The following is a 19249-nucleotide window of genomic DNA, read 5'->3' as shown; positions in this document are numbered from 1 at the left end:
GCTGTTGTAGATGCAATGAGTAGCTAACTACTTGTTTACCTTAGCACCACAGCTTCCATAGCAACTGGAAGCTGCCGAGGAAAGAATACAAACATTGCTACATTGCAAGCATGATAGATGTTTTTTGACATCCATTGGAAAAAGTTTAAACACCCACTCTTAGAACCTTTCCAGTTTTCCAACAGTACTGTGGGGGGAACTCACTGTAGAAATAAAGCATCATAAAGACAGCCTCCTCTCTTTCATTCTTCCTCCTAAGAAGGATAGAAAATGGTCTTGATCTCATTTTACCAGCTCCTCAAATGTTGGCTAGTGATTTGAGTTCTTACCTCCTTGCTGGCATTTTGGACCATAGAAGCCACACTCCCTTTGTGTCTTCACCAAAATAGATCACAAAGTAAAAGGTGACATGATGGTCTAGTGAACATGGTTGGAGACATACCAAAGGACAGAGAGTATGATCTGTTGAAATTTCCTATAATCCCAGGTAAAACGCAGCGTCTGATGTCTTCAGCCTGGCAGTTATATGGGGACATATCAGAATGCACTGTACATAGGAAGTCCAACAGGAACTAGTAGGGAACTGGTGGCTTGCACAGATCTATCTAAGGGTTAACAGAAGGACAGAGGACAAGAAAATCCATCTGAGGAAGCAAGCCATAAAAGCAGGAGAGATTAGGTACAGAGTGATGAAAGCAGAGTGTCCAGACAGCATTCCCCTTAGAAGATGGATAGCAGAAGACAAACGCAAGACATGAGCTCTCCCTGTGTGTGGTAGAACGCAGGTTAAATCTGTGGGCCACCTAACAGTTACAATATACTCAGGGCATGTTTCAGAATATAACTTGGGATTCCACAGTTTCCTGATGAAACGGTCTATCATGAGGAAAAAGACCATGTTAACAACCATTAACATGAAAAGACCTTCAACCTCCCAATGTATGGATAAAGATAAGATATATAGCTAAAGAAAAGAACCCGCCCACAATTCACTGCTGAACTAAATAAAAGTTATGGCAAAATAACATGAAGTTACAGTGTTATATTTAATTGACTAAAATAAATATTAGAGTCAAATATGAAAAGTCTCATTTGTAAGAGAAACAAATTTAGTTACATTTGATGAAAATGTTCTTTTTTCTTTTTGTTTTTTGTTTTTTGTTTTTTGTTTTTGTTTTTGTTTTTTTCCAAGACAGTTTCTCTGTATAGATTTGGCTGTCCTGTACCTGCTTTGGAGACCAGGCTAGCCTCGAACTCACAGCTATCCACCTGCCTCTGCCTCCTGGATGCTGGGATTAAAGGCATGCACCACTACACCAGGCTGAAAATGTTTTTATTGTTATGTAACATATAGATATATAAAATAGAAAACTTACTGTTATGTCATGTGTACGAAGGCAAATGTTTAAGCATAGTTGAATAGATTTTAAACTTTAAAAAAAAAGGGTTTTAAAGAAATGTCAGTTAAAAGAGAAAATTGTAAATACCAAGCTTAAGACAAAAAAGATGGGATTCTTATTTATCAGCTTTAGATAATTGGGTATTTCCTTCAAAGATGGATTATATACTCATGAGTTTAAAATTTCATGTATTCTGGCCAGAAGCATTTTAAATTTCTCCAACACCACATGCACCATCCAAATCTTTTCAGCAAGCAGGATTTTCAGCATAACAAATTCTACTGAGTCTTTCCCCATCCGCAATTTCTTTCTTGCTAATTAGGTATTTTAGGCACCAGTGACTAATGGATAAGCCCTTTAAGTGGAAAGGATAATTTAGCCGTACTTGATGACTATTGGATATTTAGAATGTGTATATAATCCAGCAAAAGGAAACAGAATGGGAACAATTAAGGGATAAGAAGTTATCAAGCCGGGTACTTAGCATTGTGCTTAAAGGAAGCTCATTTTTTCCTTTATTTTACACCTTTTTGCTGGGCCTGTGACTTTACAAATGCACAGATGCAACAAGGAGGATTTGCTGCCAGTGGCAACGGATGCCAGGATCTTTCTAATTCTTGGAATTCCTGGCAGCTATTTTCTGTCGTCCGTGGGCATCACTTTAGCTCTTCTCATAGGCTCACTCTCTCTACATCCGTGTTCTATAGGAAGGCTCTAGAGATGAAGGCTATCGTGGAAAAGAATGTTGCCCACATTCAGGACGGCTAAACAAGTCTTGAGCAATGAAAGGTAACACACTGAAGTGTAACAATCTCAATGGTAGTCCAAGGACTTATTAAATGTACGTTTCAAAATGATACTGAACAACATATGCCAGTTAGAATATATGAAACCAGACATAATAGTAAGTGGTATTTTATTTTAAATCACTTAGTCACAAGAAAACTTACAGGGAATGCTATGTAAAGGAAAAGGGTTATTGACTCTGAGATGAAAATTATAGAAGAAGAAAGATTAAAATAAGATTTAATAGCATTAGATATACATGGTTTCCTATACTTAATGTATTTTATATAAATACTAATGGTAAAATAAAGTTATCATCTAATAACTAATAACAATTATATTAAATAATACTTAGGATATATACAATATATGCATGGACACATATGCATGGTAAATATGTAATAAACTGAAAAATAATTATACCGCTTTACAAATTATAAACTTATGTAATGGATTAAATTACATATAAGTATCATATATATGTCTGCCTCATGTAAATTTGTATCTTGGTGTGTAATTACATTTTGTAAATGATACTTTTACTAATTTGTTTTACTATAATCCCTGTTTTAACAGATGAACAGTGATACTCCATGAGATTGTTGTCTGAATTGGTCAAATAAGCAAGTCATTTAGTTCACAGAAATTGTACAAAGGGTCAGATGTTTTATGTTAAAAATATTACGTTTTACAATATTCTACCCTGCTCTGTGAATGATATAATTTATTTCATTGATATGGAGTGCCTCTCAGAGTCACTCGGAATCCTGGGGACATTTCCTGACTCTCATGTTCATAGTTCAAGGAAACTATATTTTGACAAATGTCCAAGAACCTTTCTTGGGTTGCCAAGCTGGGTTATTTAAGGGTCCTTTAGCATGACTGCCCAGTGTTTGAACAGTCACTGAAATGCGGAAGTGCCGTACAGAGCGTGACTGCATTCAGTTCCACCCTGGTAAGGCACAGAGGCTGTTAAACCTCCACTTACTGGGGTAGGACCAGTGTAAGGAATTCTGAAAAGATAAAAGCAACAACATGACTGAAAGCAAGTTTCCCTATGTGGTTTTTAAAACAACCTTTGAGTCCTGATCAGAGGACTCTCACTGGATCCCTGTGGTAAACCGCATTTATATATAATGGGTGACAGGGGTCACATGGGTACCAGAAACACTGCCGAGCGACTCGGGTGCTTTCGGGAATCACCTCTCTTTTTCTCTCTCTCTTTAAATATTCAATCACCACCGCCCAGGTTCCCACGCTCTACCTGCCCTTTCTTTTGGAAGGAAATTGACCTAAGTGTTTCACCCTTGTTCTGAAATGGTTTAATTTACTTTATCAATTCCAGAATTATTTACATTTCCAACGAGAAATAGAAAAACTCATCTAAGTAGAGGAAATAGGAATGAATTCTTAGGGGCAAAATTGTGTACGTCGGGTCCAGAACGTGTGCCTGTCAGTCTACTTCAATACTGAAGTTCCATGTTCTTCAAATTATGGTATACAAAAATCTAACTTTTTTTTTGTTTTAGTTAATGATTCAAGCTTCATTGCATGGTTATTACAAAAAAGCAATAACTATGTGGTTTTAACTTTAATTATTAATTCGAACTGACCTACAATCTCCTGAAAAAATATCTCAGTGAGAGACTGTCCATTTTAGTTGGACCCTGGACATATCTGGAGGGGTTGTTTTTACTAAGCTAATTGCTATAAAAATGTCAAACACACTGTGTGTGAAGCATTGCTAGGCAGGGATACTGAACTGTATAAAATGGAAGTTGGACTGAGCATGAACAAGCAAGCGGTCATGCGTTCACCCAATCCTTTCTGCCCTGCGTCTGAGATGATGGGCTGTGTGAAGTTCCTGTCTTGACTTAGCCACAATAATGGACTCATTTCTGGACCTGTAAACTCAGATAAATCCTTTTGTTCCCCAAGTTGTGTTTTGTCATGGTATTTAATCACAGAGATAAAAATGAAACCAGAACACTCTAGAAAACCTTTGATAGCAACAATTTGGCTGGAAACACAAGAACAACATTACAGAAAATTAATTACCATACTGACTTATGGGATGACATATATATATATGTCAAATATATATATTTGATTGTTGGATTACATGAAATTTAAAAGTAAGTGATTAATAATGAAGCGAAGCTTTCACTCACAAGAAAGTGGGTCAATCATCTTCCTGCCATACATATGAAAACAGAAAAAAAATTCCTTTAATTTTTTAAAAGCTAAAACTAAAGCCAAAACCATTTGAAGGGGTGATTAGATCAGTTAATAGCTACTTCACAAATTCCTCGAGGATAGAGAATATTCAAACATTGCCATAATATACATCCCATAATTATTCTCACTTGTCTACACCCTATAATTTATAAGTAAAAAGACAGTATTTATTTGCAGTAGGTAAATGGTTTCCATTATATGAAGTTTTGTAGGGGTGTAATAGACCTGTTTATCTTGGAATCAAAGCAAAAATCACAGTGAAATAAGATTCACATCAGCACTTTGTCTTGGGCCACTAGTCCACACCATGTTAACCCTGCTACAGGGAGTGTGATTGTGTCACATTGACTCCTTTAGTAACTCTGTTCTCTAGCATGTATTAAACAAACATTTCCAAGGATGGGGATGAGTTCATACACTGCTAGGAAAGAGGGAGAAGAAATACAGTATTTCCAAATGAACAAAGGTAACTGACTATTGCAAGTTTTGATGATCCAGTGTGTACCCACTTCAGGCTACTTGAACTAACTTGGACCACTTGAGCCACATTACATGCATTTTTTCCCTAATGATATATATTGTAAATGCTATATTTAGACACAGCAGTGAAGCTTTGCTGAAGAATTTCTTGGTGACTGACCAGAGTGGATGGATATATGATACAGCAAATATCAGCATAGCAGTTGCAAACCAGGCTTCCGGTTTGCCAATAGACATCATGGCTCAAGCTATCCCCCTATGCATGCATCCTGTTGCAGGACGCAAAGCTCCACTCTAGCACATGTGAACTGCAAATCTTACTCCACCTTAATGACAGAGGCTGTCTGCTCTCCAAGGGTGTGTTTTCACTCCAAAATGGGTGAAATCTCAGAAAACTTACACTGAAACAAACAAATAAGCAAGGATTGAAGGGTTTCCTGGGCCAGTATTTAGAGCAGTGAATTATTTAACAAGACTTCCATTTGTTCTTTGCAGTTCTAAGGGTATGTTTCCTTGCCGTTGTGAAATGCTTTATTCAGGAACCCAGTGACACCTGTTAGAAGCAAGGCTGCTGATTATAAAATAGTGTGTGCAGTTCACCTCATACTCCTCAGAGCCCCAGGCAACAAGAAATGAAATTTGCAGTGAAGAGCATTATTTGAAAGAGTCTGGCTTGAGATTTGATCAATTCAATTATGAGTGTATTGTTCAGGAGTGGATTCAGCTCTTCAGGCTGTTGAAACAGCCCTTTTACCAACTTTTGTATTTTTCTGTTATAAGAAAAAAAAAAATTCCAATGTGGATGAAAATACCTACCAAATAGGCGAATTGCACTGTATAGGGAAAGTGCGGTCACTATGCTATTGGACATATTTTGTTTGTGTTCTATGCTGTTAGAGACTCTGTTTTCTTATTTTCTACAGGACCATGAGCTTTCCTGCCAGAAGCACTGTAGAGGAGGCAGAGTGCATCCTGCCAAGGTGAACGATGTCAGCACCCACATGCCAACGCTGGCAAGTTGCTCTGGCCACTAGTGATTTTCTTTCATTTAATGGAATTTTGAAAGGTCAATATTGCCTCTCAGAAGTAGTGTTGACAAAGATGGCTATCCTAAGTAGAAAATATTATACTGCAGGCTGACTGAATCAAGGCAAGCTGTGAGCTCTTTTTAAGCAGTTGGGTTTACTTAGTGTGAGAGCCTTGGAGTCAGCTTCTTTCTCTCGGGCACCTGCTATCCAGCAAGTAGGAAATGCAGGAATACTTGGAATAGTGAGGACAGTTATGGTAACATTTATAGAATCCTTGATTATGTCATGGTTCTGTTTTGTTGTTGTTGTTGTTTTGTTTTTGTTTTTTTGGTTTTGGTTTTGTTTTGGCATTGACAGGTGGGTTTTATTTCAGGAAATCGGTTCCAGTACTTCTGAAGTTTTCTGTAGTAAACCTGTAGTACTAGTGGAAATTGTTACCTTAAGATATAGGAAAACTAATACTTTGAAAAATACATCATTGCTTTCAAAGGAAACCAAGTCCACAACATTGGTGTTTATTCATGTTCATCGTCACTGTCAAAAGAAAGGCGACTGCTATTTCTTATTTGTTTCTGTGAGTTCTTTCTAACGGAATTCTGCTTCTTTACATCATCTTCATTAGTTTTCTTCTTTTTGGAGCTTGTTGTTAACCCAGAACACTTTTCGTCGGTGGCGCGCTTGACTGGTTTTCGATACAATGATTCTTTCATCAGCTGGAGGTGGTTTTCGTCTGCTTCGGCAGCCTTTATTTCTGCTTCAATTTTCATGACTTCAGCTGTTAGGTCTCCCTTTACTAAAACTACTACTTGAGGCTGTTCATCTTCCGTGTCGCTGTCACTGTCATCTTCATCTGGGAGCTGAGGCTGGATTTTCTTAGTCTCTACGGTGGGTCCCTCCTTGTAGCTGACTGGCTCCTTGAAGCGGCACAGGAAGGTGGGCTCGGCGGGCAGCACATACCAGGATACCTGGTTCCGCTTGCTTGTGGTGGTTCCGACAACCAATACCAGACAGGGAACCTCTTATGGTTCTTTTATATATGGGTAATAACATAAATGTATATGTAAAAAATAAAATAAAATATTTAATGAAAAAAGAAAAAACCCACAAAATTTCCCCTGATAACTATTGGTTTTTTTTTTTTTCTCCAGGAAAAAAAAATCCCCACACAACAGGGCTTTATTGTCAGTAGACCCAGCTGTTTGTATTTTCAACTACGAGAGATTTGACTTTCAGCATAGCATATGGTCACCGATCTAAGCTTCTCTACCGCAGCCTGATTTTGCACAATGCCACCTAATTGATTGGATTTTTCATACAATCAAAGAGTGAGAAAAATCAAGAAGTGAAAACATTCTAAAGATAAAAATAACTTTCCCTGTGGCCTTTGTTCCATTAAAACCAATTAGGATAGATTTTAACTGTGGCTTCCAAAGCTGTGATGGGAAGGCAACAAACATCCTCCAAGGTTTATATGATAGTACTGACTAAACATAGATGCGTAGGCTTTCTATGTAAAGAAAATGTGTTATTTCTTAACGAAGTGTTCTTCAGAACAGTAGACTGTTAAGATGGTATCAGTTTCAAACACACGGGCCAGCATACATAGAAAAGCACTCCCATAAGTCTCTCTACTTGTTGAAATGATCCCAAGCATGGGCATGGTCTGTTGTGTGAGTGACATGTGCTTTTCTGTAATAAAAATGCTGTGTATAATCCCTCTCACAGGAGTGGAGCGTGTTATGCAATCCTTACTGGACTACGCATACAAGTTCCTGGACCCCGCTCTGGGCTCTAAAACATAGTGTGACTCTCACGGTTGCAGCACAAATATTCTATGATGTCCAGTGGACGCAAAAAAGCGAGAGCAATGTTAGCATGTGTCTACTGTGCCTTTCCTAATGAATTATGGCCCAGCCTAGATAAACCTGAAAACGTGATAAATCATCAAAGTTCCATGAAATTGGCTGCATGCTGTGTAACTTTATGTATATATAAAGTGGCCAGAACAAGCAAATATATGGTGATCAAAGGTCAATATTGAACATTACATAAGGGGAAGAAATGGAGTAATGAGAGACTGATGAATATAGTAGCTTTCTTCACAGGATAATAAAAAGTTCTGGGCACTGGTATGATGAAAAAATCTAGTAATGATGACTGATTCATGTAATTATATACTTAAAAACTCTGAATTTCATCTCAATAGCAATGAAAGCTAATAAAATATTTGGCTTACAGAAAATATTATCTACTTTCAATAAGAATTCTTCTATTTCCAAATTAATAATTGATGACATGAAGTAAACATTTAGAAATATGCTACACTCCCTAAATATCTTTAGTATACTTTAAAAGTTTATAAGCAATCATATGATTCAGTTATTACTATGTCGATATGGAGATTTGAATCTTAGACTGATACTTACATAAATAAGTATCTAAATGTACACATTGACTTGTGTGTTTGATTTAAAGTTTTTCTTTGGTATGTAGAAGAATTCTGTTAAACTTAGCTCAGCTTCTGAATCCTCTATATGATTGCATGTTTTCTTAAAAGTTTGTATAGCAAATAAAATTTACTAGAATACAGAAGGAAGGCATAATTAAGAGAAAGCAATGTGCTTTAGCTCCGTGAAGCAGAAAGGTGAATAATACTTAACGGGTGGTCAGAATTCAGAAGTCCATAGGAGAAGGTCACGTTCTAGTGTACTATGAGCTGGAAGACTGGGACAATTCATTTCCCCTGAAATTTCACTTTATAAATTCATGCTACTTTGTTTAATGTTTCCTTCATTATTTCTTAATTCTCATCTTTTCTATTATTTTTACTCTTTTCAGTTAAAATATTTAATATTTGATTAATAATAAAAACTATCAAGTAATTTATATAAGTATTTTTGCTATTAGTTTTTTGTGTTTGTGTGGAGCATCCATGTATTGCTATAGCATAGGTGAGGACAACAACTCTCTCCCTCCACTATGTGAGTCCGAGGCATCAAACTCAGGTTGGAAGGCTTGACAGCAAGCTTTTTATTTGCTGAACCATTTTTGTTGGCCCCACAACTCTTCTTAAAATGAATTTTTAGAGAAGGAGATGCTATGCATGCCTACCCAGGTAACTGTAGAATGAAATGCTGGTGGTGTATAACAATATTTTCAGACGTAGTTAAGGAAAATCAAACGAAGAACTGCTATCATTCAAATAAAGTCTTCCTACCATTAGTGTGAAAGAATTGAACGCTGAGACTGTCCTAAGTATCTGTTAAAGGACATTCCAAGAGCCAAGCAGCCTTCTATTGCTTACAGCATGATAGCCATTCCAAGAACCACACATAAGAGATGGTTGTATAGGCAGAACATTTTGAAGAAAACAGAAACAATACTGAAGAGTATACTTTGATTTTCAAAGTTCTTGTTTCTCTAAGGTAAGTAGTAGGAAAGATAATAATTTGAAAAAGTAATCATCATCATAATAAAATTTTATTGCATCATTGTGGCATGTTTTTCTCTTGCCATTTGATTTAATATATGTGAATTTGACATTTTAAGTTTTCTGGAGCAAAGGTCTCCCTTATTGTTCTGCTATCATAGTCTTTGCTGGTGCATTTAGACAGACTCAGTTTCAAAAATCATTATTTTTGTAGTTAGGTTGATAACAGCTTTCTTTGTTATAATAAAAAATAGTTAAAGTGTAAGAAAAAAGTGATTACTAGTTAATTAACATGGGGTTGCATCATGCTACTTCTTCTGTGCACCTATTAAAGCAAAGCTGCATCTGTCAGGCCAAAATCAACTGGTATCAGACAGATATTGGCCTGTTATCTTTCTAATTCTGATTTCTCACACAGGCTCTCAGTCCTTTAACAGTATACCAATACTCTTATTCAATGGTATGCTGTTCCTGTAACATAACAGAGGTTCAAGATACATCAAATAAAACCAGGCATCCTTAGAAAAGCAGTGTGTTCTATTTCCTGCATCTCTCTCTCTCTCTCTCTCTCTCTCTCTCTCTCTCTCTCTCTCTCTCTCTCTCTCCCTCCCTCCCTCCCTCCCTCCCTCCCTCCCTCCCTCCCTCCCTCCTGTTTCCTAGCATAGGTGAGTTTCCTGGTGAATCTTCCTCCTTGTTATGTAGGGGGATGTAGAGGAGGACATGTAAACCTGATAACAAATACATTTGTATTCATAATAAACATCCCATCTGTGACACAAAGAAATGTATTAAATTTCACTTGGAACTTTCAACTATTTAGAAAGAGTGTTTTTCGTGTGTGCTCTTCAGGTACACACATGGATACATAGTACTACTATTAGACAAAGTACAGAGAAAGGAGAAATTTGGCAGTAATAGAATCTATCATTGTTTTCCATAATAGACAGTAAGATAAAAATTATAATCAAGAGAAAAATACAAAAGCTATGATACATCTTCAGTGTTTTGTTCAGCAATCTTCAGAGAAGCTTTCTCCTGTAGTAGATAGGGCTAATAGAGACTCAACTGGACACTGTACAGGGAGTTAGAGACTTTGGAACACCCAGTTCTAATTGGGATGCTTTTATCAACCTCTCTTGTACATAGGGTGCTATGTGAAAGAGGATGCAATACAAAAGATTGTAAGACTCAGAGGGGACAGATAATGCCAAACAATGTCTCCCAGACATGGCAGCACACATGAACTCACAGATACAGTGGCATCATGCATAGGGACTTCGCAAGGACATTTGTCCAACTATGTTCATAGCAGCTTTACTCGCAATAGCCAGAAACTGCAAACAACCTAAATGCCCCTCAACTAAAGAATGGACAAAAAATGTGGTACATTTACCCAATGGAGTATTGTTCAGCTACTAAAAACAAGACACCTAGCAATGGAGGATATGGATCCTGAACTGGCCACCTCCTGTAACCAGGCAAGACTTCCAGTAAAGGGATTGGGACAGCAACCCAGCCACACCTTCAGCCTACAGTTTGGCCTTCCTACAAGATATGCTGGGATAAGAGTGGCACAGAAATTGTGTGAGTGTCCAGCCAATGACTGGTCCAGCTTAAGATCCATGCTATGAGAGGGAGCACACCCCTGACACTGCCCGGAGGGACAGGAATCAGAGACTGCAACTGCATAGCCAAGATACCCATGATAGGACCAGAGATGGATGAAAAAAAGTCAATGAAGTGATTGCTAATGATATTCTCCTATACTCATAGATTGGCCTCTAGCCTAATTGTCATCAGAATGGCTTCACACAGCAACTGAAGGAAGTAAATGCTGAAACTCACAGCTATATATTAGGTAGAGCTTGAGGAATCCCACAAAAGAGAAGAGGAAGCATTATAGGAGCCATGGGTCAAGTACACCATAAGAAAACCCACAGAACCAACTATCCTGGGACCATAGGGCCACAAGAAGACTTAACCACCAACCAGGGAGTCTGCACGGGCCTGGACTAGGCCTTCTGCACACGTTACAGTTGCTTACATTGGTCTTATTTTTTTTTATTTTTTTAAAAATTATTAATTTATTCAGATTACAACTAAATTGTTATCCCATCACTTATATCCTCCCATTCCTCCCTCCTTCCCGCTTTCACTCTATTCCCCTCCCCTAGGTCTATGACTGAGGGGGACCTCCTCCCCCACTATATGGTCATAGGCTACCAAGTCTCATCTTGGTAGCCTCCTTATTCTTTCCTTGAGTGCCACCAGGCCTCCACACCAAGATGAGGTGGTCAAATATGTGGCACCAGAGTTCATGTCTAAGTTAGTCTGTGCTCTCCACATAACTGTCTTCTTGTGAGACTCTTTTTAAAAATTTTTATTTTTAGTTTGTTCACTTCACATCCTGATTCTAGGACCCTCCCTCATCACCTCTTGAGTCCACCCTCTCTCCCTCCCTAGTCCTCAGGAAGGGGAGCCCTCCTCCCCTAACACCTGACCTTAGTCTATGGAATCTCATCTGAGCTGCCTGTATCCTTCTTCCTGTGTGGTGTGGCAAGGCTGCCCCACCAGTAGGAAGTGATCAACATGTGGGGGCCAGAGTCCATGTCAGAAGTAGACCTTACCCCCAAATTATGGGACCCACAGAGAGACTGTGTTGCCTATCTACTACATCTGAGCAGAGAGTCTAGGTCCACTCCACGCAAGGTCTTGGCTGGTGCATGAGTCTCTGCAGTACCCCTTTCTCCACCCAGATTTGTTGACTTTATTGGCCTCCCTGTGGAGCTCCTGGCCCCTCCAGGTCCCTCTATTTTGAGGCCTTTTTTCCCTCCTGGCTCGCCTCATCTAGCCTTAATAGAAGAGGCGGTGGCCAGTCTTATTGCAACTTGACATTCCATGGCTGGGTGATCTCCTGAGGCAGGCTTATTTCTGAAGATAAATGAAGGAATTGTTTATGGAGGTAGGGGGAGGGGAGGGGAGGAGGGACTGGCTGGGGAGGGGGCAGGGGCAAGTATAATCATGATGTAAAATAAAAATGCAGAGGACAACAGCTACTTCTGCTAAGGTGAACGTGACTTGTGATAACATTTGAGATAGGTGTTTCATGGTCTCTTGGGTGAGCTCTTCCTTAAGGCTACTGTTCTGCCTTCTAGCATTTTTTTTTTTTTTTGGCATTAAAACACAAGTCATAATAAACACATGAGATAGAGTCAATCTGCCACAACTTTAAATATTAAAAAGGGATGAATCAAATGACAATAAAAGCAACTGCTATTTATTTTCTCTCTGTTAGTATTGTGCTTTTGCAATTTAAAACAGCAGTATTGGAATACTCTACCTAAAACTTTTTGTTTATCCAATCTACAATTATAATTTGTATATTTAGCTTGAATTAATTAGTTTCCATCTAGTGTAAACATTTTATCATTCCTAATCATGTAGTTATCAGAGCAGTATGCCTCTATTTATATATCTGTACACCTATTGTGTTAAAAGTTTTATCTCAAAAGTTGCTATTTGAGTTGCTGACTTGAGTGGCACATATACAGAGGCATGCACATGTACACGCATGCCTGAGCAGACACACACATACAAGCACACACATGTACACACACACACACACACACACACACCTGTCCAATCTGATGTGCCCAATCTATGTTTTATATACGTCTCTTGGTCTTTGTCCAAGGACTGAAAATGTCAGAGAGGCTTCTTTAGTCTGTAAGTTGTGTGGATTCCATGCTCCCCTCTTCTTTGTCTCCCAGTCTCAGAATATGAGGTGATAAGAAAACTGCAAGAGGGCTGCCATGGTAACACTTGTCTCCTAGACTGTTTTTTTTTTTTAATAGACTTTTGTAGTCAGGAAAAGCAAGACTTATGAAAACTAAACTGAGAATAAAGTCTAAACTCTCTTCTAGAACAATGCATCTCACTGTTGACTTTCTTTCCTTGGTTGTTATCTGGAGGCTACAAGTAGCAGAGAAGGAAGCCATCTGGGTAGAAGAAATCCTCATCCTCAGTAGCTGCTTCCAGGTTCCACATTTTAGTGCTTATCAATTTCCAGTTCCAACAACTGGGAAAGGAAGCAGTGTAGACCACTTCCAGTCTATCTTGCCTCTAGTATTTTCTGTCACCTTTTTCTTCGATAAGAGTCACTGACGTAGATACTTCCTTTGGTTTCTCACAAGCCTACTCGAGGCCAGTCAAGTTCTAGCCTCTACTGAGAACTTGAGAAATGGTATTAAAGAATCAGACTTTAAGCTCTAACTAAGGGAAAGAGGAGGTAACTGACTCTTATTGGTTGTGTTGCTGGCATGCTAACCAAGCGGTTCCCATATGATTATGTACTGAAAAAATAAAAACAACTCAGACGCAGTAGCTTTCACCCCATGGTTCACAACTGTTATTCTACTTTATCAGGAAGGAACACAGACTTGTGTGCGCAACGCTCTAAGGAGGCAGAGATGAGAGAAACAGAAAACACACTCTTAGTGAATTCCTTCAAATATCGTTCTACTTGAACTGGTTCATTAGGAAACACACAGAGCGTGCAAGGTAGATTTCAGAAACAGTCCTCGCCATCTGTTTCTGGACTTTGCCTCATAGGGCATTACCATGGGCATTATATGTATAGGGCTTTGACCAGCTGGCATCTGCTTACATTGGGACATGGAAGGTATAGTTAGGAAATTGGAATGTGCAAGGAAATTGTGTGGGTAGTGATTTCCCCTTCCTCTTTGCTTGACTTCTGTATTTGTGAGTGTGATTTATAAAAGGTTATAGTTCTTATTAGGTTTATTCTCCCTCTGTCTTCGAAATTCACTATTTGATAGAGATGGCTTTTTAGTTCTATGGGATAACCATTGTTGTTCATGGGCTTTCTTTCCAGATCGGTGACGGACAGCTATGTTCTTATGTAAATTATATCCTATAAATCTTCACATTGTAATTATGGTTATGGTATGTGTGTGTGCATGTGCATATATGTGAGGGCAAATGTTTGTAGAGGTGCACAATGAAGCCAGATTAATATCAGATGTCTCTTTCATCATTCTCTGCCTTGTATATTGTTGGGGTCTTTCACCTGAGCTCAGATATTTTAGATTCATCGTGCCTAACTCCTTCCTAGATTCTGGAGACCAGAACTCTGATCATCATATTTGCACATGTTCTTACCTGCTGAGCTACCTCCCCAACCATCCAAAATCATTCTTATAACATTATAACTGCTCTAATCTCCATCAGATACATAAAGGGTGAATGGTAGGTGTGGGACTGGAAACCTGGCAACCTGGCAATCTCTACTTCCTGACCACCTCTCAAAGCATCCTGGGACTTCCAACTTCCTGAGAGCAGAAACAGACAGTGAAAGAAGATACTTTCCCAAAGCCTGGCAGTTAACTGAAGGTTAATCGTGTTTTAGATGTCTTTTATAGTCCTGAGTAGATATCACTTTATATAATGTTACAATGAAAAAAAAATCCAAAAATAGCTGTTGTTTTTCAACCTTTCAAGTGAGGATGCTCATATCCTTTACCTGCTGGAAAAGAGGACATTGCAAGTGCCACCCACTCCCTCTCTATGTCACCACAAAGAAACCCAAATTCATTCTTGAGGACATTTTTACTTCTCTCAGCCTATTTTCTTTTGCTAGGCTTCATGATATTTTGTATTTATTTCTGTGAAGAGTTTAAGCATAATTGTTGGCTTTTGATCAGGAAGTGCCTGTCCCCACATACCCGGGAAGAGAAAACTCTTCATCAGGAGTGACCTTTCAGCACGCTGTTGACATTTCAGTCTCTTGCTTTGTAAGAGATAACTTCCCAGTTTATTGTGGAGAGGCTTTTTAAATCTTGTTGTCACTGAAAATAAACTTTCACTGTATTATCAAATGTGGCCTTTCTTCTCCTGTGGACTGAGGGTTTATAAAGCAACACAGCTATGTGGATTTCGCTCCACCTCAATTTGAATTATTTTAAATCTTTCCAACATTGATTTATCAATCATTCTGTAATATGCAGTTTTAAGTGGAAATCAAGTATGACAAAAATAGTTTTAAAGAAAAGTCAGTAGAAGTTAAGGAATTCTAACACATTTTCCATTTTTTAATAAATACATAAAGCTCTTTGACATTTCCCTCAATTATTTTGATTACCATGATAATAGGATCTTTTAAATCATCATTGTACCAGTTTTCACAACCTGATGAAAAGAGACTCATTTCTCAGAAATAATCATGACTAGCATTGATAGATGAATGTTGATGCCGTAACATAACAGTATAAGGCATATTTACACCATCTTAACATAGAGAAACAACATACACCTACACAAAAGAATCACAGATCAGGAACAAAGAAAGCTCAATCTCCTAGACAGCTTACATTTATAGGCTTTGCCTGAAACTATATATATATATATATTTGCCTTATTTTTTATTATTTTTTCTTTCAAAGCAACAAACAGATCTTCCCTATTTCTTGTGATTTATTTGTAACATTGTGTTCATGCAAAAAAATAATACTTGTTTTATTGCATTAACATTTAAACCATTGTAGATTTGGGTCCTAAAACCACCATCTAAAATTTCACTTCATGTTGCTTCATCCACATTCTTGTCTGAGTTTGTGTGACATGATGATTTGCTGTTTTATGAGTTACAGAATGACAAACATGTCCAGTCGACCACAGTCCAAAAATCAAGATTCTTAGGTTCTTGATCATGCACATTACACGCTCATCACTACAAAATGGCTTAAATCAGATAGATACGCCATTTTGACACAGATTTACTGTTTTCATTTTTTAAAATTATGTTTCTGAAAACAACAACAAAAGTAATGAAAAAGAATACTGTCCCACATCCACTGTTCACAAAACGGAAGAGCAGCAAGAACCACACTGACCATCCGTCAGGTGGTGACATTGTAGTAAACATTGAATGCCATCATAACACGCCAAGAACAGCATCATTACTACAACCCGTACTTTTGGAGCAGTTCAGACTGCCACTGGCGTTTGCGCTCTGGAAAACAATCTGGAATGTGGATTTTTTTAAAATCCTGAATACACTTTTTCATCTCTTCTTCCACACTCAGCTTCTCACAGACTTTCTTTTTGGAGAGATTTGTTTCTCGGGACTTGCTGATGAGTGACTGAAAAAGTTCACTGTTTCTGCGCTTGTCTGGCGGTGGCATCCACTGCACTGGTGCCTTTTTGGAGGGGCGATCCAAGGTTAGGGTGTTAGGCTGGTGAGCAGCGGCAGCCTGCTGGGTGCTGGCCGGGTTGTCCTGCGGAGTGCTGGCCTCTGAGTGGCTGTCACAGCTGGACGTGGAGAGCTCATTGCAGGAAGTCCCACTCTCACTGCCTTTGTCTGTGACTTTTTCATGTTTCCTGTCTTCGTGTTCTTGTTTGGGGGACACTATCTTCTGAGGTGGTCCTAAAGAAGATAAGCAAGGGGGGGAAATCAGAAAAAAATTCAATTGGTAAATTATTATTTTATCTACTCACTTTACATCCATCTGAAGAAAAAAGGTGCCATTCGAACCTGTATTTCAGGGGTTTGATAACAACATTTAGGTCTTTACATGCAAACACTTAGTGACCTTTCAGTAAAAGACCATGAATCTCATCCTGCAGAAAGAAGGGTCTTTGTTTATTTACTTTCTAACTCCTGAAGTTAGAAATAAGACTATCATGCACAAACAATCCTCCAGTCTTAGATCTGCATCTCTAGATGCCGTGATCATCTTTGTGACAACCATGGCGCTGAATGCTGTCCTTTGCACATTTATTTTTCCACCGGAAAACAGGAAGGTGGCATTTCCTAGCTTTGTAAAGCAGCAGTGGCACCATTCCAGAGGTACCATCGCATTGTTCATGCCTCCAAGTGCAAGACTGATTTAAACATAATTCTCAAATCTTTATCCTGTTTCTGCCTATTCCCTTGGAGAATTATAAAGCTGCTATACATAATATGGTCTTAATATTATGATGCTTGTATGTACTTAAAATAGAGTACTCCTTCAAAATATGGAACTTTGAAATTTACGGTAAAATTCATATGAGGACAAATTTTTAAAAGTATTTGTTTCCCAAAGAGTGTGTAATAGCATTCAATAAATATTAAAGAGATGTCCTAATCCCACAGTAGAGTCAAGAAAAATAAAATATTAACCCTCTTGGGAAAAAACTATTGAAATATTTAAAAGAATCATCACAGAAATTGTAATTTTAACCACATTCTAAATACGTTCTTACCCACAGATAACTAATAAGCTGTCACCTTCATCAAGAAACTTTCTGTGGCAGCAGACAGAGGTCATTACAAAAAGACAGAGCTGACCAAAACGCAGAGACAAGTGACCAACCCCAAGTGATACATCAGCAATACAACCATTAATTTTTTCTATTATCAAAGTGTCTAAGTTAAAATTATAAAATCAAAAAAGGAATGCTTTGCTATGAATATAAATGAGTTCCTAGAAGAGAAAAACAATTTTAATTTCTACTGTGTACTTCATAGAACAGCAAAGTACTAGTACAACTTTCTATATGTTCAATGAAATTTAGTCCAGGAAGAATGTTATCAACTTATATCTGCTCCATTATACTATGTACTTTTAGTTTTCAAACACAGGCAAGAGATTGTTATGGTCATGTAGTACATTCACTGTAGGTTTAGACTCTAGCTCAGCATGGTACCAAATTTGTCTTCTCTGGCTACATATTTAAAATTGGGAAACTGAATATCTTATGTTTGAATTTTTAAAACTCTTTGGAAGGAATTATTTTAACCTATTCTAATATGCTCAAATGTTAATTGTTATTGCTCAGAATATATAACCCTGGCTGTCTATCATAGAAATGGAGCATTATTGTTCATTGCAAATTGATATTAGGGAACTTATGACCTTAGGGACCGTATGACCAAATACTTTCATTCTAATTCTGGCTTGGCACATAACAACTAGGCACAGATCAACAGGTATTTAATTTTCATTTCTTTGATACTAAAGTTTTAGTTTATCTATTGAAATGAATTTTTAATTGTAAAACCTGCTCACATGGCTTTGATATAATTTAAATGATTGTGTAATATATGTGTAAGAAATTCATAACCTTTAAAATTCTATTTTAGAGAAACTGTTATTAGTTCAGAGTCTAGATTCATCTACTGTAAAGATTCTACTTTAAGTATTAAACTCTTATATTCAAGGATAAATTGATTTAAGCAAATAAAAGTCCCCTCATAAGTTTTCCAAAGAGCTAATTCAAAGCAACTGTAGAACTAGGCATGTGGCTTGGAGGCAATGCACTTCCTTAGCAAGAAGGGATTCCTGTGTTTGCACACTAGTGCCACAAAAATAAGAGCAACAAAAACAACAATAAAACTTTTTACATCAATCAAACAGAATTGAAGATACCATAATAGCCACAAATTGGTTAAATTAATCAAAATAAGGCTTTTGATGAATTTCATTGGACTTTCTTATATTGCCATAAAAAGGAAGAACATGATAATTTTCTAGCCATCTGGGAAGAGTATGGTATTGAGATTAAATGTCACTTCTTATATATGTCAATAGGCCGTGTGAGCACCTTGCAGTAATGTGGATATGCTCAGTCAGAAGACCCCAGTAGAGTTCTTAAGACAGAAGCGTTTTTAACTGAGGTCTGTGTACAACTGCACACCTTACAGATTGTATTTTAATCTCTTTACCTCCTTAGTGATGATGGAAAGGACTGGATATGTAAAATTTTTTCTGCAGCAGATGTAATTCCCAGAAGGCAAATTACCTTTTAAAGGTGCTAAACTCAATTGTGTGTGAATGGTTATGTGGTGCTTGAACAGAAAGAGCAGCACATCTGAAATACTTTAA

The 19249-nt window shown here is 37.8% G+C and overlaps 1 protein-coding gene and 1 pseudogene across 2 annotated transcripts in view; both read right to left on the bottom strand.

Annotated features, from left to right (window-relative positions):
- Nucleotides 1–6289: 6289 nt before the first annotated feature.
- Nucleotides 6290–16144, bottom strand: LOC311606433 (uncharacterized protein KIAA1143 homolog; annotated as a pseudogene). Its single transcript has 2 exons — nt 16101–16144; nt 6290–6910 (listed from the first exon to the last, which is right to left on the bottom strand). The product of its transcript is annotated as an uncharacterized protein KIAA1143 homolog (transcript).
- A 49-nt stretch (nt 16145–16193) lies between these two features.
- The window catches only part of KCTD8 (potassium channel tetramerization domain containing 8), a 215760-nt gene continuing 212704 nt past the window's right edge, over nt 16194–19249 (bottom strand). Inside the window, exon 2 of the mRNA XM_084799683.1 lies at nt 16194–16806. Coding sequence (XP_084655809.1) covers nt 16343–16806 — 464 coding nt within the window. The 3' untranslated portion in view covers nt 16194–16342. The remainder of the gene's footprint in view (nt 16807–19249) is intronic.

The sequence above is a fragment of the Acomys minous genome, assembly GCF_964271855.1.
Source record: "Acomys minous genome assembly, chromosome: 10".
Lineage (NCBI taxonomy): Eukaryota > Metazoa > Chordata > Mammalia > Rodentia > Muridae > Acomys > Acomys minous.
This window is presented reverse-complemented; position numbering and strand designations above follow the sequence as displayed.